The sequence below is a fragment of the Bos mutus genome, chromosome 16, assembly GCF_027580195.1.
Source record: "Bos mutus isolate GX-2022 chromosome 16, NWIPB_WYAK_1.1, whole genome shotgun sequence".
Lineage (NCBI taxonomy): Eukaryota > Metazoa > Chordata > Mammalia > Artiodactyla > Bovidae > Bos > Bos mutus.
Genome location: NC_091632.1, coordinates 48,895,961 through 48,922,984, shown reverse-complemented (window position 1 = coordinate 48,922,984; position 27,024 = coordinate 48,895,961). Strand labels below are relative to the sequence as shown.

At 40.8% G+C, this 27,024-nt stretch overlaps 1 protein-coding gene across 1 annotated transcript in view; it reads right to left on the bottom strand.

Annotated features, from left to right (window-relative positions):
- F5 (coagulation factor V) overlaps window positions 1–27,024 on the bottom strand; it is a 79,779-nt gene that overhangs the window by 14,805 nt on the left and 37,950 nt on the right. Inside the window, 11 exon segments of the mRNA XM_070385322.1 lie at window positions 137–253; window positions 2,825–3,004; window positions 5,586–5,796; window positions 6,667–6,903; window positions 7,885–8,047; window positions 11,854–14,662; window positions 15,772–15,984; window positions 17,891–18,041; window positions 18,602–18,813; window positions 20,732–20,831; window positions 22,785–22,962. Of these exon segments, the coding sequence (XP_070241423.1) occupies window positions 137–253; window positions 2,825–3,004; window positions 5,586–5,796; window positions 6,667–6,903; window positions 7,885–8,047; window positions 11,854–14,662; window positions 15,772–15,984; window positions 17,891–18,041; window positions 18,602–18,813; window positions 20,732–20,831; window positions 22,785–22,962 (4,571 nt within the window).

Genomic DNA, 27,024 nt, shown 5'->3' with positions numbered 1-27,024 from the left:
AATTACTGCTACAGATCATGCTTCTGTTGTGTCAGAGTTCTCAGAGTTGAATATTTCCAACCTAAAACTTGGTGATATTCTAGGAACAGGTACTCTCCTGCTAAAACAAAAAAATAATGTGGCTCTTGGATGATACCTCTGTCTACAATGAGAAATGGTGTCTGCATCCCTGCTCTCTGAATTTCTCCAACTTCCGTGTCTAGGAGCCACCAGCCAGGTTTTGATGCCTTCATTTCAAGAGTTTTAAATGAACCTAAAATAAAAGACAACATTACATACCCAAAGATTAACAGGCTAACACTGGTTGACTCCTACCAAAGAATCCTAAAATCTCTGCATGGCAAGTGATTTAGAATATAACTTGAGTTAGCCATTTCTCTTTAGGCAGTATTACAGGTGTATCAAAATAAACAACAACACACACACACATTCACTAAAAACAAATTGCCCTGGAACCTTAAAAAATCTCCAATACCTCTTACAAAAAGAAATGTTTCATTTATATAAATATCATGTTACAAGTTAACCCATACATAATGCAGCTTATCAAGGCAACTTTGAATGACAGTCATTGGGCCTCACAAATCTTGTACATGTTTCCTTCTCTTCATTTTTCTAGTTTTTCTTTTTTATATGAGAAAATTAAAATAAAACATCCTTCCCCCATGTTTCATATTTTCTATGAAGTTTACATTTTAGATAGAAGTGTACAAACATTGTTTCAGAAAAGCACTGAAAAAATGAAATTTCTGAAACCTCTGATTATTCATTCTGGTATTTAACATTTCCTACCACTAGTTAATACTTATATTCTATTGACTATGATCTGTGACCATTTCCTAGATTGTGAATAAAAATTAATAGCTGATGGCCATCCTCCTCAGACACACTAAAAAAAGATCTCCAGCCTTCTACTCTCTAATGCAGGTGTTAGGTGTAAAGATTTAAGTGGGCCAGTTCCCTGACCCACTTCTCCCAGGCTAGTGGAAGGGATAATTGATCTGGTAATACTTGGTGAGAAGTTAGGGGTGAGCCTGACCTAACTCTTTCTGTCCCTGATTTTAATAGAGTGGCTTTTGATAGCTTTGTTAATGAGAAACTGGTGTATTGCATACAAACAGAACCCCTTTTCCCCGTGTGTGAGAGTGCTATTGCTCCAGTCGTTCTTTCTGTAGTGTCCTATTAGGGTGTGTCAAACTAAAGTCTGGAGGGCGTGAGTTTGCTTCTGACCTTTAGCAGCAGGACAATCCCATTTTCAGGTCATATGCCAGCAATAAGTACGTTCCTTAAACACAAAAAGTTACTTACACTATAATTATTTTTGTTTGTTCGGCAGATTTGTTCGGCACTTGTTTCACATGTTCAACCCTTCTGAGTGTATGCGCAGCCCCCAATAGGCAGAAGTCTCAAGGAACCTCCTGCTGTGAAGCTCTAGCTTACTCAGTGTGTGATTTGTTTTGTTGTTTTAGTTGCTCAGTGGTGTCCAATTCTTTTGTGACCCCATGGACTATAGCCCACAAGGCTCCTCTGTCATGGAATTCTCCAGGCAAGAATACTGGAGTGGGTTGCCATGCCCTCCTCCAGGGGATCTTCCCAACCCAGGGATCAAACCCATGTATCCTGCATTGGTAGGTGGGTTCTTTACCCCTTGTGCCACCTGAGGAGCCTCTCTTCCCCCATCCTTAACCACATCCAGCCTGTTTGGACTAGTGTGCCTCTTCTGAGGCTGATTCACACACCAACTTCCCCACTCAAAATCCTATCAAGGAGTTGCCTTGACTAGCTTCTCAGATACCATTTGTGGAAGGTAGGCTGCTTATTAAAAATGCAGACTGCTGGGCTCCTGCCCAAGTTCTACCAGATCAAAGTCTCTGAGAGCAAAATCTCTCTTTAAAGCATCTGCATTTTAACCAGCTTTGTAAGTTTTTATTATGCCCAGTACAGTTTGAGGATCAATGGCATCAAACACACTCCTACTCACACACCTACAAGCAATTCACTGGGACATAAAAATCCTTTTTGATGGTTGTAGTTTGTTTAAACCTAGTCATTATTTTGCATATGAAAAGATTTAAATACCTTTATTATTCTTTGGCTTTTATAATCATTTAAAAATATATTCTTCACTTCATAAGTCAGTTTAAGATTCAGATTTCGACAGCCCAAAGATATCAGGGTGATAAGACTGAGGAGTAGAATTCAAGAATGCTGAAATCCTGGTTAGTCTCTGATTTCTGCCCAACAGAATGTTTTAGATGCCTGATCCTTGTGGGATTCATTTTGTAATCTGCTTAAGACCTGGCCCACATGACACATAATGGCTTGGAAGAACCTGCGCTAGACATAGCATCTCTGTAGAACCAAGCCGGTCTGCAGATTTAGTCTGTGCTGTGCTGCAAACAGTGCAGACACTGGCTGAGTCTTCTGTACTCTGCATGCACTTTTGGATTATAGCTTTGCGCAGGATCCAAGTCAGAGCCTATGCCTGACCGCTTTTGAAAGTGAAAAGTGAAAGTGAAGTTGCTCAGTGGTGTCTGACTCTGCGACCCCGTGGACTGTAGCCTACCAGGCTTCTCCGTCCATGGGATTCTCCAGGCAAGAATACTGGAGTGGGTTACCATTTCCTTCTCCAGGGGATCTTCCCTATCCAGGGATCGAACCTGGGTCTCCCGCATTGGAGGCAGACGCTTTAACCTCTGAGCCTCCAGGGAAGCCAATGCACAAGGAAGAGATGCACAAAGAGGGAATGGGAAAGAGTTACAGATGCTAAGTTACAGCCTTGCCATTTGGTACTGAGACCTCTTTTCATTGCCAAGAATTTTACCAGGCAGAAGGGGCCAGACCCCTAACTGGTGCTGTTGAGTGCCGTTTTCTAGCAAGGTCTGGCCATGAAAGTGAACCACGTGAATGTCTCGGGAGCCGCCTAAGTTCAGCAGGTGCAACCTCACCCACTCTTGCTCGTACATTCTCAAGCCAGGCAAGTTGTAGATCATCCCATTGATGGCTGAAAGGACAGAAAGTTGCAGTCAATTAGAAATCTGTGTCTACCAGGAGAGAGGCTGGTAAGGAAATATAGGGCCTCCCACTCACCACCCATCTTCTTTATTACTTGCATGCCTACCCACCCCACAACCCTGCCCAGGCATAGTAAGGGACCTCCTACAGTTCCTAATATCAGTGAGAGACTGAAACAGAACCACTTCTCCTCCTCATACCAGCCTGTGGCAGAAGTGTGGGTGAGTCCCCTTTCCAAGCAGTTTATCACTCTTTTCCTCAAATTTACATGTTTCCTGTTCTGTGCTTTATCCATTTATTCTTTACATTTATAATATGAATTTTCCTGGGCTACTTAAAAGATAAGGACTAATATGGGCAGATAAGTAAACTAGTCTTTAGAGAAAAGAGGGTAAGTAAGGGGATATGCAGTGTATCACCCTAAGGCCTCCGAAATTCAGAGAGAGTTCCAGGCAAAGTTAGGAAGTTGCACTTCATCTTTGTTGGACCCCAAAACCTTAGAGATTCATGTTTATCCTCTCATTTGTCTGAGTGCTCCTCTGCCCCTTTCCCAGCTGGGATGTCCAGGGTTCTCAGACTTTATCAACTCTCCCCTTACTGAAGTGTGTATGTTTTTAAACACCTGGTAAACCTGGTCATCTTAAAAAAGAATACGTATAAAATTTTAATGATAACACTTAGGGCCACCTTGCACTTAATTGGGACTGAAGTGAGGGAAGTTTTGGTGGTGGTGGTATCTGTTGTTGCTTATTCTTCTAAAGGGTAAAGGAACTATTGTGGAATTTCTGGAACCAAGCAAATGAATTTTTGGAGGGAGAAGAGTTGAGATCATTTTGGCCCCCTTAAAATTATATCAGGTATGGGAGCACCTGTCTATATCTTCATAACATCAGCCTCCCCTCCTCATCTTGGTTTCTGTGAATAGATCTAAGAATAAAGGTTATCTCCAGCAGTTATTAGGTCAAATCATTACATCAGGATAGAGAAGAAAAGATGCTCAAAGCAGCAAGTGCTCAATAAACATTTGCTGAATTTAGCTGAGTGATAGAATTCATTCATTGATTTATTAATTCAACACATATTTACTTAGTGCATACAGCAGAGGCCAGGCATAGGTGGTCTGCTTATCAAATACCCTGATAAGTTCGACAGTGGAAGATTACCAAATTATAGCAATTTAGATGACATTACATTTAAAACTAAAATTAAACAGGGTGCATTTTAGTCTTTCCTTGAATAATCAGAAGCAGGGCCGTGAGAGTATTCAGCAGGTAAAGGACATAGCCACGAGACAGCCTGTCTGCTTCTGCGCTTTCCCACTGTGTTCAGAGGTTTTCAGAGGCTGTGCTTCCTACCTTGAGACCAAGCACCTTGGGCTGAAAGGCCTAGAGATGGTAGGAGAAAAGAAAAGAAAGCTCTGCCTGGAGTCTCTTGGTCAGCTCTCAATCAACGCTATTCTAGACTGCATAATAGAATTTTTTAACCTTGTGTGATAAGCAGCGTCCAGAGGGTGGGGTTTTGGAGCAGATTGTAAATCATATTGTTTTCTTACAGATGAGATCAGACTGAATTCTATAATTGTAGAAGTTTAATTAGGAAAAATAAGCTTAAAAGGGGTAGCCTGAGTATGTAAATAGGGTGGGAGAGGGAGCATAGACCAGCTTAGCCTTGATGACTGGCTGGGAGAGGTGGCAGTGAATTAAATATTGCTTATAATGTCTTTTTTTTTTTTTTTAATTCTTGAAGCAATAGCAACTTTCTTCTTTCCTATTACATTGACTGACCCATCACCCAAAGCACAGGACCTTCCTTGATCAGAAATCTCATAGCAATCACCTCTATTCATCAAACTCTGAAAACGGGATCTTAATTTGTTTTCTAATTCCTAAATTCTTTAGAAATTTAGGATTTCTAAATCCTAATTACTTAGGATATCGTTGTTCACCGTATCCTAAATTCTGCCTTTCCCTAAAACTGTAATTCCACTGCCAATTTACTGACTAAATTCCCAAATGGATTTCAGAGTAGATATACTTTTCCCTCTTTCCCCACCCAAATGCTGTCTTGGCATTCTTCTTTCATTACCTGGCTACCCAGTTTCCTAAATCACTTTCTTCTCGTATTCTTTGAGTTCCACCTGTGAACTGCTGAGAGTTACAAATATGACAGTCATTCTTATTTTGGAAGTATGTGTGGGCGATCACTTCCACATAAATAATTGATCCTTTAGAGATCAAGAAACAGATTTATGAACTGTTTAATTGCAGAATAATACTAATTCCTTTCCAATTTATGTTACCAGTTGAAGCCCAGTGGCTTTTGGTTGGTTGGTTTGGGTTTGTTTTGCAGCAGCCTTGTGTGCTATCTTTCAGATTTTGTCTGCTCTCTTTCACCTACACTGCCACCTGCCAGGTGACATCAGCCTCCTAGACATTTAAGGATCTGGTTTTAGTTAGAGCTCCTGTTTCCACAGAAGCATCTTATGCCTGATTTTGAGAAGACCTGTGGGCAGGAATCACTGTCACCCAGTAAGTTGGTTCGGAGATGAGATCAAAGTCAGAGGAAAATACCATGAAACTCATGGGAGTTTTTTACTTCTGAGGATGCACGTCTCCAAGACCTTGTGGGCTTCTTGTCATAATACCAGCTCTTCTTTTCATCAAAGACCATAAAAAGCAGGACAAATTCTCTCATGTCCACAGGCATGTTGGTCTCCTTATCAAGTGTCCCTTTTCGGCAGATCAGAAGAGGCCCTATCAAGCCTGAATGGATGTCTTTTTCCTGGAAGACAGTAAGAGCAGACAGCACACATTCATGGTTTCTCAAGATTTTCTTTGCTCTTCTGACAATCACTGATCCTATTGAAAAGGAGACCTTCTCAGAGGCTCTCAATTTGAAGATTACAAATGAATTACAGCTTAATAAACCTGGATATTTATTGTCTTCATTCTGTGATGCTCATATTGCCTTCCTCTGATTAATCCCTTATTTCAACATGGTAGTAATGATAATTATGGTGATGATAATGATAGGGATACTATTATAAATACTATTTATTGAGCATCTGTTAGGTCAAATATTTTCCCTGTAGTATCTTATTTAATTCTGACAGCAATCCTATATGGTAAAAAATAAATTCATTGATTGAACAAATATTACCAAGTGCCTACTCCACATGCTATGTACTGTTACCTCATTTTTAACTCTGGGAACTGTGGCTGAGAGAGATCAAGTAACTTTCCTAGGGCTACACAGTAAGAGATAGGATAGAAATTGAAATCTATGACTATGCTCTCTCTACCACCACCAAAATGGGGGAATCTTGAATTTATAGTTCTTTTATCTTAAAAAAAGAAAAAGCAGGAGAAAGCTAATACTTGTTCAAGGAAATTGCAGATAAACATCTTCCTCTGTAAAGCAGTCACTCCAACTGGGGCTAACCATTTAAGTAATCCTTCCTCCTTTCCACTTCTCACTGTCTTCTGAAGATCTGCATGCAGAGTCCCTGGTTTTGGTAGCAGTTGACTGTGGACCCTGATCCTTACACATGCCTCATGGAAAGCAGGACAGATATTTACTAGGAAATCATGACATTCCATTTGATGGACTCAACTTAGGGGAACGACAAAAATTTTCAATGGCTATGCTTACTGGGTTCACTGCTGAGTAGTAGGCCCAAGCCCGACAGGCAGATCCAGGGTTTTCTGGCCCGGATCGCGTAGTGGCGTGCCATACATAGGTGTAAGTTTTATTGGGCTGAATAGCATTGTCCTCCTTAAACCATTCAGGAGAGTCATCTTCATAAGTCTTTCCTTCTGATGATTTTTCATAGGAAAGCCCATGGGCATGAAGAGAATATGGTCTGGATGCTAAATTTTTAAAACGAACCTAAAAAGAAAGGAATAATTCACAAATGTGTTTAAGCTTAATAAAGCCCAACCCCCAAAATGTCAGCATTATGGGCTAAACTGGATGGCTATTCAATTGAATCTAAGATATATTGAATGCTTAGAATCACAAAGTAATTTTTGTGTATTATTTAATCTAATTTTACAACCATCCAATGAGATAGGGCCCATGTAGTTTTCTCCAGAAACACCAAAACAGGTTTGTTTTTAGGCTCAAAGATTATCTACAAATGAAATGATAAAGATAGGCACTACAGATCTGAAAATGAATGAGGCTTTGGGCTTCCCTGGTGGCTCAGACAGTAAAGTGTCTGCCCGCAATGCGGGAGACCCGGGTTTGATTCCTGGGTCAGGAAGATCCCCTGGAGAAAGAAATGGCAATCCGCTCCAGCACTCTTGCCTGGAAAATCCCATGGACGGAGGAGCCTGAAGGCTACAGTCCATGGGGTCTCAAAGAGACGGACATGACTGAGCGACTTCACTTTCTTTCTTTTCTTTTGGTTTTACTCACAATAAGATTTCAATCTACTGGTGTAAAGAGATATGTACATGTAAATTCCAGTTAAAAATCTGGAGACAAAAGGTACTGTAAACAAAGTATGGATGGGATTTGGTGGGAATGCCTGGGAGGAGCAATTCAGTTGAATGTTTAGGAGAGGTTGAGAGAATTATAGTTTCTTCAGAGAGATGGAATTGGCCCATATAGAATGAACAGGAACTTGGCAGGGGAAGAAATAAAATTGTGAGATCATTTCTTTTTTTTCTTGAAGAGTGGCAAGTAGGTTGGTTGTAGTAGGTTGTAGTAGGTTGGCAAGAAGTCTTGAAAAGAAATGTAGTTATTTGTTAATTTTAGAAAATAAGTAAGTCACCTATAGCTTTCTTGCCACTTCCATCTCTACAGCCCTCTGGTGCTTGTGGAAATTCCTCTGATGATCTTATCAATGCTCGAAAGATAACTTACTTGGATAACATCATCCACTTCAGCTCTAATGACTGGACCAAGTATGCCAAGATGCTCTTCATACTCCCCCTGAGGATCAAGTTTGGTAAAAGTGCTATCAAGGTACTTTCGGAAAACTACTTTCTTGTATACGGTGTCCTCTGGAACATAGTCAGCGTCATCACTGAAATGAAAGTAATAGCATTTGTTTAAAGGAACAAATTAAAGACCATTCAAAGAATTGAGGAAATTCTCTGTTTCTGAACATAGCATCTAGTGTAAAGAAGATATTTGAAAATATTTGATGAACAAATGAATTAAAATATAAGGAACTAAAATCATAAGCCAGTAAATATCATTCAGCTCCCATCTCATGTATTGTTTCTAAGCATATCCTCCTATGACCCTTTAGACTGGATCAAATCTCTCTCTAACATTCCCTAAATTTCTACATAGTTACTGTAGTATATATAGTAAATCCCTGTTGTATTCTTATAGGGTTTCTATAGTATATATAGTAAATTATATATTATTTATTTGTGAGATTACCTATTAAAATCTGACTCTACCATTAGAGTGAAAGCCCCATGAGATCAGGGACTGTGCTTAGCTTGCTTATAATTTTTATTTCCAGTGCCTAGCAAGGTACCTGGCAAATAGTAAGCAGATACTTATTTTATGTATTAATGAATAAGGCTTCCCAGGTGGCTCAGCAGTAAAGAATCTGCCTGCCAATGCAGGAGAAGGGGTTGGATCCCTGGGTTGGGAAGATCCCCTGGAGGAGGAAATGGCAACCCACTCCAGTATTCTTGCCTGGAAAATCCCATGGACAGAGGAGCCTGGTGGGCTGCAGTCCATGGGGTCACAAAGAGTCAGGCACAACTTAGCTACTGAACAGCAACAACTGCAATTAATGAATGACAAATATAATCAGATATCAACATAGCAGATTTTAATTTTAAAAGTAGAGAAAGTCATGCAATGGAATAGTGCCAGGGTTTGGGACAGGCAGATGATAATGGTCAGTTGATTTAGAGGGTCACCTCTGTAAAGGCCACTAGATGGGTGGGTGCTTTATATTCTGAAAGTAGCCACTCTCCCCACATTTGCTTTTGCTAAATCACATTATTCTGCATGTGGTTCACCAGCTCAGTCTGGGACTAGAGAATATCAAATTTTCCTACTAAATCTTAAATTTCCCTAGAGTCTGGGTGCTTTAGTCGTTAAGTTGTGTCCAACTCTTGCGACCCCATGGATAGAGCAGCTTGACAGGCTACAGTCCATGGGATTCTCCAGACAAGAATACTGGAATGGGTTGTCATTTCCTTCTCCAAGAATCTGGGAAATAGGCCAGAAGCTCACCATGAATCTCATGGTATTTGTTATACAATACAAGCCATCGTTAGAGAATCCCATTCTGCCTTCTTTCTAGTCTTGCTATACTAGTAATCCCATTCTTCCAGACTCTAAGCATGGTATACAGTCCCCTAGAACACACATGAATGTGTGTGCTAAGTCATGTCAGTCATGTCTGACTCTTTGTGACCCCATGGACTGTGGCTGCCCAGGCTCCTCTGTCCATGGGATTCTCCCAGGCGACACACATGGGGTTTTGAAGGAACTGGTTTCATCTCTTTACACTCTAGAAAACCTTACTCCCTCAGGAACTTGCTTAGCAATCCCCAGACAAACTAGTTATTCTCATATAGTAAAGGGTGTTACATTTAAATAGGAAGTCACCGGAGAAAGTCTCTTAAACTCACAGAGTTTTCATGTGGAAATGTCAGGCACCAAATTAATGAAATAATTTCTCTGAATCACACCATGTGTGGTGTTTGCTTACTCTAGTTGCACTTTGATTTTAATTTATTAGGGTAACAACTAGCTTTTGTGAAAGCTATGGGCTATATTTGGACAGTATAAATATGGCCATCAGCTACCATGTCATCAGTTATCCCCAAGAGTTTGTAGTTGCTTCTTGTACCCCTTTCTCTTCTTTTTCTATATTGTCATCCCAGAATATAGAACCCAGTCCAATGTGGTTTTCCACACTTGAGCAAATTAAAATGAAAACTAACTTTAAAAAATGCATGTCAAGCCATTAAAAACTCTCTGTTGTAAGTCAATCCACTTACAAAATTGCATCAACTCCTTCAACTCTATGGTTGAAAAGTGGCTAGAACCCTAAAATGTTAGAGCTGAAGCAGATCTTGGGGCCCACTTGGTATAACTCCTTGTTAAAAAGACTGCAAATATCCCAATCAACTAGGAGTGGCTTAAAACTTTTGAAGGGTTTCTTACTGCTCTTTGAAAAACATCAAAATTCTTCCCAGGGCCCACAAAGCCTAGTAATATCTTATCTCTACAGAGCTAGCCAAACACTTTCTTAGCACACATGCTCATCTTGAGCTCCAGCTACAGAGGCCTTCAGTCTCAGGGCTTCCTCCTTCCCCAGGGCCTTCATCATGCTGTTCTCTCTGTCTAGAATGCTCTCCCCTCTCCACCTCCTGTTCATTTTCAGGTCTCAACTCAAACATCACTTTTTCAGTCAGACTTGCTACTTCTCATATCACCATTGATCACTTTTCCTTATTGGTCTTCATCATGGTTATTTTTTTTACATTTATTTATATGAGCACTTGGTTCATATCTACCTGCCCGACTAGACACAATGTGTCTAGTGAGAGCAGGAGTCATGTGCGTTTATATTCTCTTTTATTGTCTCAGCACTTAGCACAATGCCTAGGAGAGAATAAGCCCTCGTTAAGGAGTTATTGGACTTCCCAGGTGGCACTAGTGGTAAAGAACCTGCTCGTCATGTAGGAGACATAAGAGATGCAAGGTCAATTCCTGGGTCGGGGAGATCCCATGGAGGAGAGCATGGCAACCCACCCCAGTATTCTGGCCTAGGGAATTCCATGGAGAGAGGAGCCTAGTGGGCTACAGTCCATGGGGTCACAAAGAATCAGACACGACTGAACACACACACACACACACACACACACAAAGACTTATTAACTGAGTGATGCTATGCTGCTGCTAAGTCACTTCAGTCGTGTCCGACTCTGTGTGACCCCATAGATGGCAGCCCACTAGGCTTCCCTGTCCCTGGGATTCTCCAGGCAAGAACACTGAAGTGGGTGAGTGATGCTATAAACCAAGTTAAAATAAAAGTTCCAATCAAGATGAATCATAATCTAATGAATGGCTCAATCGAGGGTATAAACTTGCTTTTTGCTTCTAAGCTACTTTATACCCTTGACCTCTGCAACTGGAATCACATGGAATTTGACTTAATCTTCACCAAGATGGTATATACTTCATACTGATCAGTAAACAATTAAAAAATGTTTTTGTTAAGTAATGGCAAAAGGAGATTTCTACATCACAAATTTAGATGTGAAGCCAACTTCAGTGAAATCATATTGATTATCCTATAGCTATTGATAAGTCACTTCCCAGGTGGTGCTAGTGGTAAAGAATCTGCCTACCAAAGCAGGAGACACAGGAGATGCAGTTTCAATCCCTAGGTGAGGAAGATCTCTGGAGGAAGAAATGGCAACCCACTCCAGTATTCTGCCTAGGAAATCCCATGAACAGAGGAGCCTGGAAAACTATAGTCTATGGGATCACAAAGAGTCAGACATGACTTAGCAACTAAACAGCAACAACATTGATAGACTGGGCTCTGCACTGGAGCAAGAAGGAGTAGGAACATCTTTGATGAGAAAAGAAGAGAGAGGAGGATGCTGATTTAAATACACCATATCAAAGACTTCTCACAGTGATGGCTCTTGTGTTGTCCAGATGTCACCTGAAGTAGAAAAGCTTATCTTGGAATTGACAATGGAAAAGAGTATAAGCCAAGTTGCACTATATAGGGGAACTAAGTTATCTTAGAGTGATTTGTCCAAAATCATCTTCTTAGACTGTTATAATTACTTTTTTTAGCATTAGTGCAAAAAATGAAAATATAAGAACTGGTCAAACCTTTGCACAAATTTTGAATAATCCCAGGATATTTCTTCAGCTGCAATGTAATAATATTTTCTGTTTCCAGTGTTGCTGCGGAGGTACCATGCTGCAATGTTGTCAGGATTTCTGGAGGAGTTGATATCTGTCCTAAGATCAGTTTGGTAAGGGTCATTATAGGCTACAAACTCAAATTCACCATAGTCTTCTTCACTGCTCTCTTCCTTCTGCCTTGGAATAATTTCAATATAATCTCCATCATCTCTACTGAGGCCTACTACAACCAGCGGATTAAATTCTTCTGGTATAAAAGTGTTATTTAGTGTAGAGTCTGGTGGAGGAGATGGCATCTGACCAATATCTGCATTAGGGAAAGTCTGACCAAATTCTGGAAGAGGCAATGACTGACTTGATTCAGAAGTGTGGGATGTCTGATTAAGATCTAGAGGAGGTGATGTCTGCTTGAGATCAAGCTGGCTGAGGTCTGGAGAGAGAGACTCCAGGCTGAGGTCTGGAGAGAGGGGTGTCTGGCCAAGATCTGGAGAGAGAGACTCCTGGCTGAGGTCTGGGGAAAGGGCTGTCTGGCCAAGATCTGGGGAGAGAGACTCCTGGCCAAGGTCTGGAGAGAGGGACGTCTGGCCAAGGTCTGGAGAGAGAGACTCCTGGCTGGGGTCTGGGGAAAGGGCTGTCTGGCCAAGGTCTGGGGAGAGAGACTCCTGGCTGAGGTCTGGAGAGAGGGACTCCTGGCTGGGGTCTGGGGAAAGGGCTGTCTGGCCAAGGTCTGGGGAGAGAGACTCCTGGCTGAGGTCTGGAGAGAGGGACGTCTGGCCAAGGTCTGGAGAGAGAGACTCCTGGCTGGGGTCTGGGGAAAGGGCTGTCTGGCCAAGGTCTGGGGAGAGAGACTCCTGGCTGAGGTCTGGAGAGAGGGACGTCTGGCCAAGGTCTGGAGAGAGAGACTCCTGGCTGGGGTCTGGGGAAAGGGCTGTCTGGCCAAGGTCTGGGGAGAGAGACTCCTGGCCAAGGTCTGGAGAGAGGGACGTCTGGCCAAGGTCTGGAGAGAGAGACTCCTGGCTGGGGTCTGGGGAAAGGGCTGTCTGGCCAAGGTCTGGGGAGAGAGACTCCTGGCTGAGGTCTGGAGAGAGGGACGTCTGGCCAAGGTCTGGAGAGAGAGACTCCTGGCCGGGGTCTGGGGAAAGGGCCATCTGGCCAAGGTCTGGGGAGATGGATGGTTGACTGAGGTCTAGAGAGGTAGCTGTCTGCCAGACTTCGAGTTCCAAGGAAGGGAAAATTTGACTCACATCAGTAGGGATGGCCCTGTTTCTTAGGTCATAGTTGAGTATCTGGCTGGGCTGTGTGGGAGGAGATCTGTTACTGGGGGCTGTAGTAGAATGTGTTGGATCAGGAGATCTGTTACTGGGGGCTGTAGTAGAATGTGTTGGATCAGAGTCTTGAATAGGGAATATTTGATAGTGTTCCTCTGGGCTCACTGTCGGATAAAGATCTGGAGGGGAGCTGGTCTGACTGGTGGTGTCATTTGGTGAGGTCTGGTCATGGTCAGGAAGTGAGGCTGCAAGGCTAAGATTCATAGAGGGGAATGTCTGATTGAGGTCTATGGAAAGAGATGTTTCATTGGACGCATGGAGTAACAATGAATGATTATGTCTTCTGTCTGAAAATGAGGCATTGACCTCTCCTCTCAGAGGATGAAAACTCCTTGGAGATAGAGGAACATGGTATGCAGGCTTTTCTTCCTTTTTCTTTCTTCGTGTCCTAATTAACGGAAGGCCTTCCTTCAATCTACTATTTCTTCTATCCTGTCTGTCTTGTAGAGGTTTACGTCTAGTTACCAAAAATGTTGGGTGGCCCCTCTGCTTTCCATGACTGTTTTTGAAAGGGATGTTTTCTCCCCAAGTCCTTGAGTCATTCTGGGGGCTGTTTGGCAACTTATTAACAGTCTTGTTTTCATTAGCATCTTGGATTATTTCATAACTGCCTTTCTCAGAAACCAAATGCCATTCTCCATTCAGAATCTTATATGGATCCTTTTGTTGTAAGAGTAACAGATCACTGGGAATGTCCTCCCAGGGCCCCATTCTGGAAGAAGAAGAGTTGTCTTGGCTTAAACGTGTCCTGGTTTTATGTGCTGGGAATCGCGTCTGGGAGAACTTATGCTTTGCTGCTTGGCCTCTTCCTACCTGGAATCTTTGATGTTTGGCAGGTTTTCGATTTTTGAATCCTGTGCCAAATGGAAGTAGGCTTATCCCTGTGACATCTGAGAGTGGACGATCTTCTCTAGGGTCTTCAGAATAAGGGCTGGAATGCTCTGCCATGGGAGGGTTGAGAGCTGAGTTCTTATCTAAGCCAGCGTGTTCCAGGGGGGAACCAGCTGCAGGGGCTTCCAGGTGCAGAAGAGTTTTCAGAGATTCTGCAAAGTTGTTGGCAATAAGCCTGCTAACATGACTTGGGGAAGAAGAATTTGAACCAAGAGATCTGTTGGCACTTGGAGGAATGAATTCAGAGTCTTTCTCCAGAGCTAGGGCGGTAAGATTGAGCTCATCTTTCTCCTGATTCAGTGATGAATTTCTGAATGACCTAAGACCTAGTATTAAAGCCAGTTCGTCCTGGTAATCAGAGTCAGCATCATTTTCATCTTCGATTTCTGAAGAATCATGAATTTTCTTTGTAGTCATGGCTGTAGATCCTGAAGGTTCATATATAATCTCATAGGAGTCATCATCATCATTCCGGATACACTTAGCATCCCTGAACCTCAGCCGTAGTTTTTTGCTTCTTGGATTGGAATTCATGGTGGTTAACATCCAAGTTCCTACAAAAAAGAAACAAACAGAATAGAGAACTCTGAGGACAGAAAAAGATATTAAAAACTCTATGGTCCATTGTAGCAGATAATTTCCAGTGAACTTTCATCAGGGATACTGTGGTCTGTGGACCATAACTGATCTGTGAACTGCTGGTTACTGTTCCACAGTGACATAAGGAATGAAATCGAGAGGAAAGAGTATAGGAAACCTTTTTGCAATCTGACATTTCCATGACATCCAGCCATGTGATCAGTACATTGATCTTATTTGACAGAATATGGACCCAAAGTATTGGTGGGTGCAAATTAGGGAGAAAAAACTTTCAGCACAAATAGTTTGAGAATCCCTGTTTTAGAATATATTCAAAAAGAGATGAATCAAGAATGAAATGTGCATGTATGCTAAGTCACTTCAGTCATGTCCGACTCTGTGCGACCCTATGGACTATAGCCTGCCAGGTTTCTCTGTCCATGGAATTCTTCAGGCAAGAATACTGGAGTGGGTTACCATGCCCTTCTCCAGGGGGATCTTCCCAACTCAGGGATCAAATCCAGGTCTCTTATGTCTCCTGCATTGGCAGGCGGGTTCTTTACCACTGAGCTACCTGGGAAGCCCAAGAATGAAATGGTCTGAATATCAAAGCTCTTGTGAGTTGCACATTTTGTTAGAGAGCTGAAGTTAGGTGAAAGATGATGAAATAAGAAACATCTTATTGTTTCTTTTGTTTCTATTGTTTCCCAAGAAATAAGAAACATCTAGGTATTTCTAAGGAATAAATAATTCAAGTGGATCCAAGACAATATTGAATCTCTTTGAAATGGTATGTGATTTCCTGGCAAGTCTTCCATAGATATAACATGTTGATTGTCTACTGAGTCCTAGGCATTTGGCACATATTGCAATGACATTCACTTAGCCCAGAGAAGGATAAATGAAATGCACATAAAAGGACTGGACCCATTTGAGTAATCAATTCTCCCAACAGAAATCATGAATAGTATTGAAAGGAAAGCCCACCAGGAATCAGAGAGAGAAGCCCAGGAAGCGTGGTAGTCTGAAGAGCTGCAGCAGACCAGGCAGAGCAGAGGATCCCCTCTAAATATCCAAGTCTTACCAACGTTATCCATTGTGACAGTCACGGATTCCCCCTGCATGGGGAAAAGGGTCAAGGTGTCCTCGTGCCTCTTTCCATAGATGAATGAGTGCCCAGTGAAGTGAATGGTCAAAATGTCATTCTGGGTTCCCACACTGCAGAAGTGCCACTGGACAGTGTCATCAAAGCAGAACCCTAGTATGGGTATACTCTCAGGCACATAGCCGTTAATAGCTGGAAGAGTGAAATCTGTTAAAACATCAGGCCTATACCAACAAGAGGAAATGTGGCTAATGATAACCCAGTGATACTCTGGTTGTGTCTTAGTGATTATATGGGATAAGCTTTACCAGATTGAACATCAAACACAGACTTTTCAAATGAGAACTTATTCTTTAAAGTTAGCCAAGGGAGAAAGGTCAGGATAAAAACAAAGCCTTCATTCACATTGATTTATTCATTCGTTAAGTGTATATTTTATACTCTAGGTCTGCTTTCAAAGATATTCTGAGAGTCAGCTTAGAATATTATCTAGAGTAATTTTACCTGGAGAAAAAGCATAACATAAGAAAGTCAAATTCTTAAAGCATTAGTTATTGAATACAAGTAATTATCCCTAAAAACGAAGTCTATTTAGCATATTTTTCAGTTTTTATTGCTCCATCTTAGCATTTATATAATCTCTAGTTTGCACTCAGCTATCAAGTTCAGACATTTTCATTCTCTTTCAATGGGATACATTTTTAGGCAGTATCAGTATTTACTTATATACTAAGCATGTTAATAAAATCACAGATGATTTCTATGAGGGCAGGGTCTATGTCTGCCAGGGTTACCACAATAACCCTCATCCTAGTATAATGCCTGGCACTAGTGAGCACTTAAATACTTATCACACAGCTGACCTAATGTGTTTTTACTTTGTACCTGATTCTGGAAGCTTTTCTAAATGATCTATAGCTGCACTAATGTGGTAGCAACTAGCCACTAGTGACTATTGGGCACTTGAAATATGGATAATCTAGATTCAGATGTGCTGTGAGTATAAAGTACACACTGGATTTCCAAGACTTAGCAAGAAATAAAGTAAATCTCTTTAATTTTAATATTGAGTATATGTTTAAATAATACTTGCAATATATTAAATAAAACATTACTAAAACAAACTTCACCTTTCTCTCTTTAATGTTAATATGTCTACTAGAAAATTTTAAATTGTATTTATGGCTCATATATAATTTCAAATGGACAGCACTGGTCTAGAACTATGACAGGTTTGCTGCCAAAATGAAATTAAGCAAAAAAAGCTGAGGCTGACTCCCTGTTCAGAGTTATTTTCCTGGTAACTGCCAGTTCTAATAATCGTCAACTGTCAGTCATCTGCAATTATATGAACAGACTGTGGAGAAATTGTCCTCCTTTCTGTGATTACTTATGAGAGAAAATGAGTACAGTAACTCCCAGCTCTGAGGAAAGGGACCCTGACCCTTGTGGAGAAGTTTGCTTCCAGCTGGCTCAGTGAAATTTCTCCCAGACTTCCCATAGCAGTGGCTTTGAGCACGGACTTTAAAATTACAGAAAAGCCTGCTGAATCCTGACTCAGATTATTCTTTCTGTTCTGTACTTCTTACTGCTCACTTCAAACCTCTTCATGGATTGGCTTTCTAAGACTCTTGGCTCCCTGTTTGCATTTTGCTTAGTTTGATTTGAGTCTAGCTTTAGATCATTTACCTTGTTTCTGCCCTGGGCATAAAGACTATTCACCTTGCACCCAGTCTAAAATCCTCAGATACCTTTGACCAAGGCCTCTTCCCTCAGCTACCCCCACCCTTCACCCTGTTCTTCCCTGCTCAGAGCATGTGTTCATGCACATGTGCTCACACACCCACACACACACCCAGACACACACACACACATGTATTGGAAGCAGGAAACCAACAGGGTGTCTAAGGATAACAAGCATTGACCTCTTGCTGTAAAAAGAGTTCTTTATCACCCAGTAATTTCATCACCAAATTCCTGGACTGGAAGTGAGACTAAGAGGTGAGTGGATTCTAATTCACACCTCTGCCTCTTGATACAGTCACACTTCAGCCACAGGAATAAAAAACTGATGGACAAAAAGAGGCCTCCGACTTACTACTCATGATGTTTGACTCATAAAACTTGGGGTCATCACGTTTCACTTTCTCAGGATTTTCACAAAACTTGTAGATGTTGTCCTCAATGTACCAGCTCTTGTTCTCGTCAAACACGGCAAACACAGCCTGCTGCTCAATGTCTGCTGCCCTCTGGAGGATAAAAGTGCTGTGTGCAGTGATTAGCATCCTGGCCTAAGGATTACCTACAACACTGAGTTCTCAGAAACTAAAGGCACACAGGTCTCGGGGCCCGAGGAGTCACAAATTCAGACATCTGTGAACCCACTGTGAACAAAGCCCTTGTGAGAGTCACTTTTACCAGGTGATGTCTCACTGAGCCCTGAAACAGCTCTGTAAAAATTTTAGGAAGGAATAATACTGTTTTGATGAAAGGAAAAAATTAAGAGAAACCAAGTGACTTGCTTATCATGTAGCCAGTATGGACAGATCTGGAATTTGAAACAAACGAAAAGTACTGTTATAGCACTGTAGACTTGTCTTCTCCAATAGAGTCCATGTAAGACTTATCTAAGAAATAAATAAGACAATAAAGTAACTAAAGGAATAAGCCTTGTTACATTCACGCTAAAAAGGGACTACAAATATTTTCTGTTCTTCAGACGCAAAAGCCCCGTTATTTACCAATGAGAACTACTCTATTCCCATCAGAAGTTCTCAATTTCTGAAAGGTTACTTCAGGGACAAAATACCTGTATGCCTCGTCTATCCAAGGATCTGCTCTTACAAATTAGAAGAAGCCCTATCAGTCCAGAAGCAAGGTCCCTTGTGATGTCCACATTACTGTAGTATGGTCTTGTTAAGCACTGAGCATCATTTTCTGTGGGTTCATCAGATTCTAGGATGTTCCACTTATAAGTGTAGGTTTCCCCTGGTCGAACTGCTCTGATCATGGTGTTGCTGCCTAAAAAAAAAGTATATTTAAAATTGGTTTTGATTTTCAAAATTATTTCATGGAAAAATAAGTAAAAAATGAATGAGTAATTTAAAATAATTGAGCTCTCAATAGAATCAGTGTTGAGAAAGGGATATTCTCTTTATATTAAGCTCCATTTGATAGAACTTTGAATTGGTGTTGCTGTTTAGTCTCTAAGTCATATGTGACTCTTTTACAACCCTATAGACTGTAGCCCACCAGGCTCTTCCGACCATGGGATTTTCCAGGCAAGAATACTGGAGTGGGCTGCCATTACCTCCTCCAGTGGATTTTCCTGACCCAGGGATTGAACCTGTGTCTCCTGAGGCTCCTGCATTGGCAGGCATATTCTTTACACTGAGCCTCCTGGGAGATGTCCAGAACTCTGGATCAGTCAGTTCAGTCACTCAGTCGTGTCCAACTCTTTGCAACCCCATGAATCACAGAATGCCAGGCCTCCCTGTCCATCACCAACTCCCGGAGTTTACTCAAACTCATGTTCATCGAGTCGATGATGCCATCCCACCATCTCATCCTCTGTTGTCCCCTTCTCCTCCTGCCCCCAATCCCTCCTAGCATCAGGGTCATTTCTAATGAATCAACTCTTCACATGAGGTGGCCAAAGTGTTGGAGTTTCAGCATCAGTCCTTCCAATGAATACCCAGGACTGATCTCCTTTAGGATGGACTGGTGGGATCTCCTTGCAGTCCAAGGGACTCTCAAGAGTCTTCTCCAACACCACAGTTCAAAAGCATCAATTCTTCGGCGCTCAGCTTTCTTTATAGTCCAACTCTCATATCCATATATGACCACTGGAAAAACCATAGCCTTGACTAGATGAACCTTTGTGGACAAGGTAACATCTCTGCTTTTGAATATGCTATCTAGGTTGGTCATAACTTTCCTTCCAAGGAGTAAGCGTCTTTTAAATTCATGGCTGCAATCATCAGCTGCAGTGATTTTGGAGCCCTAAAAAATAAAGTCTGACACTCTTTGCACTGTTTCCCCACCTATTTCCCATGAAGTGATGGGACCAGATGCCATGATCTTAGTTTTCTGAATGTTGAGCTTTAAGCTAACTTTTTCACTCTCCTCTTTCACTTTCATCAAGAGGCTTTTTAGTTCCTCTTCATTTTCTGCCATAAGGATGGTGTGATTTGCATATCTGAGGTTATTGATACTTCTCCCGGCAATCTTGATTCCAGCTTGTGCTTCTTCCAGCCCAGTACTCTGCATATAAGTCAAATAAGCAGGGTGACAATATACAGCCTTGATGTACTCCTTTTCCTATTTGGAACCAGTCTGTTGTTCCATGTCCAGTTCTAGCTGTTGCTTCCTGACCTGCATATAGGTTTCTCAAGAGGCAGGTCAGGTGGTCTGGTATTCCCATCTCTTTCAGAATTTTCCACATTTTATTCTGGATAGCTTGTAGCTATTAGATATTGGTCCACTTGAGGCCTCTTATTACACTAACAAAGGACACCATACTTTGTAGTCATCAGAATAAACAAACTCCCTGAAGTAAGCAGTGTTTGGTTGTGATTCTGAGGATACCCCTACATGTATATTGGGGGCTTCCCAGGCGGCACTAGGGGTAAAGAACCTGCCTGTCAATGCAGGAGACACAGGAGACTCGGGTTCCATCCCTGGGTCGGGAAGATCACCTGGAGGAGGGCATGACAACCCACTCTAGTATTTTTGCCTGGAGAATCCCATGGACAGAGGGGCCTGGAAGGCTATAGTCATTAGGGTCACAAAGAGTCAGACACTGAAGCAACTTAGCACACACACTACATGTATACCATCTGACGGTACAAGTTATACTAACAGGCAAGAAGGACAGTGGGACAATATGACAGTCTCTCAGAGGTCAGTATTTCATTCAGTAGACGTGAAAGATTCAAACCTGAGGTTGAGGAAGAGTTTACTTCATCGTCATAAGGAGAGAATGTCACACCGTGAGGGTAAATGCTGTAGGAGCGGCTGGCCATATTTTTGAACACGATCTACAAAATTAATTCAAATCCATTATTTCAGGATTTAAGGTCAATCATGAGAATAGACAATGCTAGCTTTGCGTATTTACTTGTTGCATGGTGCGTATGTGTGTTTGTGTCTTTATGTGAATGCAAACTAATAACTGTGTATGTGAGGGGCAACCTCTTCCCATCACCCGACAGATGCATTTGAGAGAGTTCCACTTACATAGTAAGGTGGAAAATGGAAAGAGAAGTTTGATTTTAGAAGTGACGTTTTCCTCACAGTACATCACCCTCTCCAAGTTGAGCCCCATCTCCCTTTCTCTCTCCTTTTGGCTTGGACCACATCTGCCTTTGAATCTGCTCCTTCCCTTCTCCAGTCTGCCAGATCTCCCAAACCCTTGTCCTTGATGCCATCTTCTTATTTTTTTTTAATATTTATTCATTATTTACATGGCTGCACCAGGTCTTAGATGGGGCCTGTAGGATCTTCAATCTTCTAGGCATATAGTCTTATAACTGCAGCATTCAAACTCTTAGTTGTGGCACACGGACTCTAGTTCCCTGACCAGGGATTGAACCCGGGTCCCCTGCACTGGAAGTGCAGAGTCGTAGCTACTGGACTACCAGGGAAGTCCCTCACAAAACATCTTCTTGACAGGGCATAGCAAATAGCCAGATCTTGAATTTCCAATGAGGCATCTTTATACTTTCTAAGAGCACCTAAAAGGGATCAGAAATGAGGGAAGGAAGAGAGAAACAGGAGAAAGGTGGTTTTCTGCCCTTTGGTTATTTATTTTTTAATGAACAGAATTGGCTTTGTCTGCAAGATATCCTCTTAGTTCATTTCCATGAAGAGATGAAGGAAGCAGCTTCATCACACAGGAGTCCTAATTAGCCTCCTTAATCTAAAAAAACAACATTAATCTTATCTTCTACTTGGTTGCTTGCTAAAGCATTCGGGTCATCTTTAATCTGCAGATTATGTTCATCCTAGAATCTAGCCAAGGATTGCAACTTTTAATTCTCTGATGTCTAGTTCTTACCAAAAGATAAGGTGATGACATGATACAACATGTAAAGAAACCAGCCTGAGGAACACTCAGTGTTCCTGACACATATCAAAATTTACTTTCATCAGAGACCAGTCATCAGAGAACTACATGCTTAGACCACATTGATGAATTGTTTTCATTCAATTTGGTTATGCTCTCAGCTATAATGAGAAACATTTTAAAAATCTATGCAACTTTTAGGAAGTGGAAGAAGATGGCCAAGGAGTAAGCAGGGAGATCACCTGCCCCCCTGACAAATACATCAAAAACTCATGAAAATATGGAACAACTCCTACAGAGTAACCTCTAAATGATAGCAGAAGACCCCGAGGCCTCCAAAAAGAAATCAAACCAATATTGTAAAGAATCATCAATCAATTAAAAATAAATATAATTAAATAAAAAGCCATGCAGCTTTTACATTTATCATACCAGTTGTAGATAGGTCAAGGATTGCATCTACCACATCACACAGCACGCTCTTTTTAAGCATCCATAGGCTAACTTTCTCTAAGTCTCAATAACAGGGGAAATTGTACTTCTTTTATGACTATTGTGAATCTTGCCTGACCTATTTACCTGTTTATTTTGGCTGCTAGAAAGCCTAGGACAAAATTTGCAGACATTATAGGAGCATACGGTATGTGTTTCATCATACTTATCCTTGGCTTTATTTTCTTTGTCCCCACATTATCCTTCACCCCAGTTACATCGGCTCCTTGGTTTATTCCTTTATAATCTGATCAACTATTTTAGATGATTTGTATTATGAGATAGGCTATAATAAACGCAAATACGAAAAAGATGTAAAACCACATTTGAATTCAAAATTACATGGACACGTTAAAAAAAATAAATAACCAGTACTTATCATCTGTTTTTCACTATTCAAGTTCTTCCATGATTCTGTATTTCTGTTACTTACTTTCAGTGTGTCTCTGACCTGGGCTCTGATAATAGGGCCCAAGATCCCATCTCCTTCACTACTGGGATCCTCCAGGCGTTTGGTGAAGGAGTCATCTTGGTACTGTTTGTAGACAACCTTCTTATAATGTTTTCCAATTCGGTTTGAGAAATTATCCAAATGTAGAGATCTGTATTTTCTTAAAGTGAAATAAAGTTTAAAAGATTAAATATTTTTCTCAAGTAGAGAACTCAATAGGATGGGAGTCTATGTTTAGAAGTTCTGTTCTTGAATTAGATAAAATGCTAGTTTTCTTGGGGGGGCAGGGAGGAAAACCTTAATGTGATTTGCAAAGTCCTGATATCTTCTCTCTAGTTGGAAAACTGGAAACCTCTGATCTGTCTCCTCCACCACTGATGAAGTCATAATCTTGGTTAGAAGCAGCTACTTACATCTTCCTATCTCTCCGGTTTCTAGAGTAGCTATCTCTGAAAGGTCTACCTGGATGAAAGGATAAGATACACTATGAATTGTTCTTAAGTATCACTTAATTTATAGTATCCTGTTGGCTTTCCTAAGGGCTCCCATGATGGCTAAGAATTTCAGTGGTAAAGAATCTGCCTGCCAATGAAGGGGGTGTGGATTTGATGCCTGGGTTGGGAAGATCCCCTGGAGAGAAATGGCAACCCACTCCAGTATTCTTGTCTGGAAAATTCCACGGTCAGAGAAGCCTGATGGACTACAGTCCATAGGGTTGCAAAAGAGTCAGACACAACTTAGTGACTAAAACAACAAGCAATTGGCTTTCCAGGTATTTCTCCATCTCTAAAAGAACACATTCCCACTCTGGGAAGTCTCTACTGTCTTTATTAAACATAGTTCTGTACTGTTGGGCTATCCCTTCTACTATCCACCCAGTCCTGGTGCCAACTGAAAACCAACTGCCTTCACCTGTCTTCTGTAGCTACTGCAATAAATGATTTAGGGGAGATAACATGAACTACTTTCCCCCTTGGTCCTTTTTATTGCCTTTGTTTGTAAAAGCAGAGTTCCATAATAGAGTTTATGCATTTTATGGATTTATTATATACAATAAAAAGCACTGATTGCTGCTACAGAGCAATCTGGATTTTTTTTTTCTTAACCCCACTTCCCTAACTCTTCCTGCCTTTCCTAAATACTCATTTGTATTCAGTTCAAGTAGATAATTCCAGAGCATCTTTATGCAAATATGACTTGCAGATATAACTATTCTTTTCCTCTCATGCCTCTAACAAAAAGCAGCTATTTGCATATTCTGTACCATACCTTGAATTTTTTGTTGCATTTTCTGACTTTATTGAAATATAACTGAGAAATGTATGTATCTGAGATTTACAACATAATGATTTGTATATGAGTACATGAGATTACCGCAATCAAGCTAATAACCACTCTGTCACCTCACCTAGTTGCTTATTTTTTTAATTTTGATAACGCTTAAGATCTACTGTCTTAACAAATTTCAAGAATATAATACAATGTTCTTAGCTATGGTGTTACTAACTTTAGTTAATATACTATGCTCTATATTAGGTCTCCAGATCTCATTCATTTTAAAACTGAAAACTGGTATACTTTGATCAACTTCTCCCATTCCCCCTACCCTCTCAGCCCCTGGCAACCACCACTATACTCTCTGCTTCTATGAGTTCAACTTTAGATTCCGCATACGTCATTCTGTGTCTGGAATGTTTCACTTAGCCTAATGTCCTGCAGGTTCATCCATATTATTGCACATGGCAGGATTTCCTTCTTTTTTAAGGCTGAATACTATGCAATTATTACACGTATAATTGTAACATACATACACATATATATCTCCACTGATAGGCACTTAGGTTGTTTCCACGTTTAAGCTATCATGATTAGCACTTGCAGTGGACATGGGAGTATAGGCATCTCTTTGGTAGGATATACTACATTTCCTTTGGATATATACCCAGAAGTGAGATTGCAGAATCATACAGTAATTCTATTTTTAATTTTTTGAGGAAGTTCCTTACTATTTTCCACAAGTAAAAGTGTTAGTCACTCAGTTGTGTCTGACTCTTTACAACCCCATGGACTTTCAGGTTCTTCTGTCCATGGGGATTCTCCAGGCAAGAATACTGGAGTGGGTTGCCATTCCCTTCTCCAGGGGGTCTTCTTGACCCAGGGATTGAACCTACGTCTCCTGCATTGCAGGCAGTTTCTTTACCGTCTGGGCCACCAGGGAAGCCTGTTTTCCATAAAGGCTGCACCAATTTATATTTTCATCAGCAGTGTACAAGGACTCCCTTTTCTCTGTGCCCTCGTCAACACTTGTTACCTCTTTTGCGTGCTAGTCATCCTCACAGGTGTGAGGTGATATCTCATCAAGGATATGATTTTTCCTTGATGATTAGTGATGCTGGACACCTTTTCATATACCTATTGGCCATTTGTATGTTTTCTGTAGGGAAAATGTCAGTTTAAGTCCTGTGCCCATTTTTTAATCAGGCTGTTTTCATTTGTTTATTTTGCCATTGAATTACATGAGTTCCTTTTATAGTGTGGAAAAACCTGAATAAACTTTTTGGCCAACCCAGTATTTTGGCTATTAACCTGTTATCAGATACATGGTTTGCTGATATTTTCTCCCATTCTGTAGGTTACCTTTTCATTTTGTTGTTTGTTTTGCAGAAGTTTTTCAGTTTGATGTAGCTCTGCTTGTTTATTTTTGCTTTTGTTACCCTATGCTTTTGGTGTCATAGTCAAAAAAATCATTGCTGAGACCAATGTGAAAGAGCTTCTTTGTTTTGTTTTCTTCCAGGAGTTTTATGGTTTCAGATATTACATTTAAGTTTTTAATTTATTTTTACTTAGCTTTTGTATATGTTGTATGTAATAAGCTAAGGGTATAATTTTATTCTTTTGCATGTGGATATCCAGTTTTCCCACCATTATTTATTGAAGAGACTATCCTTTCCCCATTGTGTATGCTTAGTGACCTTGTCAAAGATTAATTGACTATACATGCATATATTTATTCTGAGTCCTTGCTTCTGTTCATTTGGTCTATGTGTCTGTTTTTATGACATTATTATGCTGTTTGATAACTATAGCTTTGTGATATAGTTTGAAATCAGGAGGTGTGATCATAGTTTATGATAATGTCAATGTGGTATTGAATTCAGCTTACTAATATTTTGATAACTTGGCATTTATGTTCATCAAGGATATTGGCCTGTAATTTTTTTCTTATAATGTCCTTATCTAGCTTTGGTATAAGAGTAATGCTGCCCTTGTAAAATAAGTTTGGAAGTGTTCCCTACTCTTTAATATTTGGGAAGAGTTTGAGGATTCATGTATGATATACTTGTGAAGCCATCTGCTTCTGGGCTTCTTTTATTTCAAGGTTTTTGATTACTGATTCGATCTTCTTACTTGTTGATCTGTTCAGGTTTTCTGTTTCTTTTTGATTCAGTCTTGGTGGAGTGCATATTTCTAGGACCGTTTTCCCTTTCTGCTACTTATCCAATTTATTGGTATATATTGTTTGTAGTAGTCTCTTGTGTTCCTTTGTATTTTTGTGGTATCCCCTTGGTGGGGGATACAAGTAGGGGAATCTGCTGTTCTACTATCTTGTTCCCTCGACTTATTAATTAAAAAATATCTCTTGGAGAACTTTTGTATTAGTAGAGAGAGAATGTTTGCCTCCTTTTTAAAACAGACGCCTAGTATTGTGTGAATATACTCATACATTCCTATTGAGGGACATTATAGGCTGTTTCAGGGCTTCCCTGGTATCTCAGATGGTAAAGAATCTGCCTGCAATGCAAGAGACCCAGGTTCAATCCCTGGGTCTGGAAGATTCCCTGGAGGAGGAAATGGAAACCCACTCCAGTATTCTTGCCTGGGAAATCCCATGGAAGGAGGATCTTGGTGGGCTACAGTCCATGGGGTCACAAAGAGTCAGACACGACTGAGCAACTTTCACTTGCATAGGTTGTTTCCAAGCCTTTGCTACTACTAACAATGCAGCTGTGAACATCCAGTACATACTTCATTTCACCTGTAAGCAAATATATGAATCTATATAGTAAATTCCCAGAGTGGGATTGCTGGGTCAAAAGATATATGCATTTGTAATTTTAATACATGCTGCCAAATTATCTTCTAGAATGGTTTTCCAGTTCACTCTTTCACCAGTAATACATGATAGAGCTTGTTTCCTACAGTCTTGCTACTAGATTATATC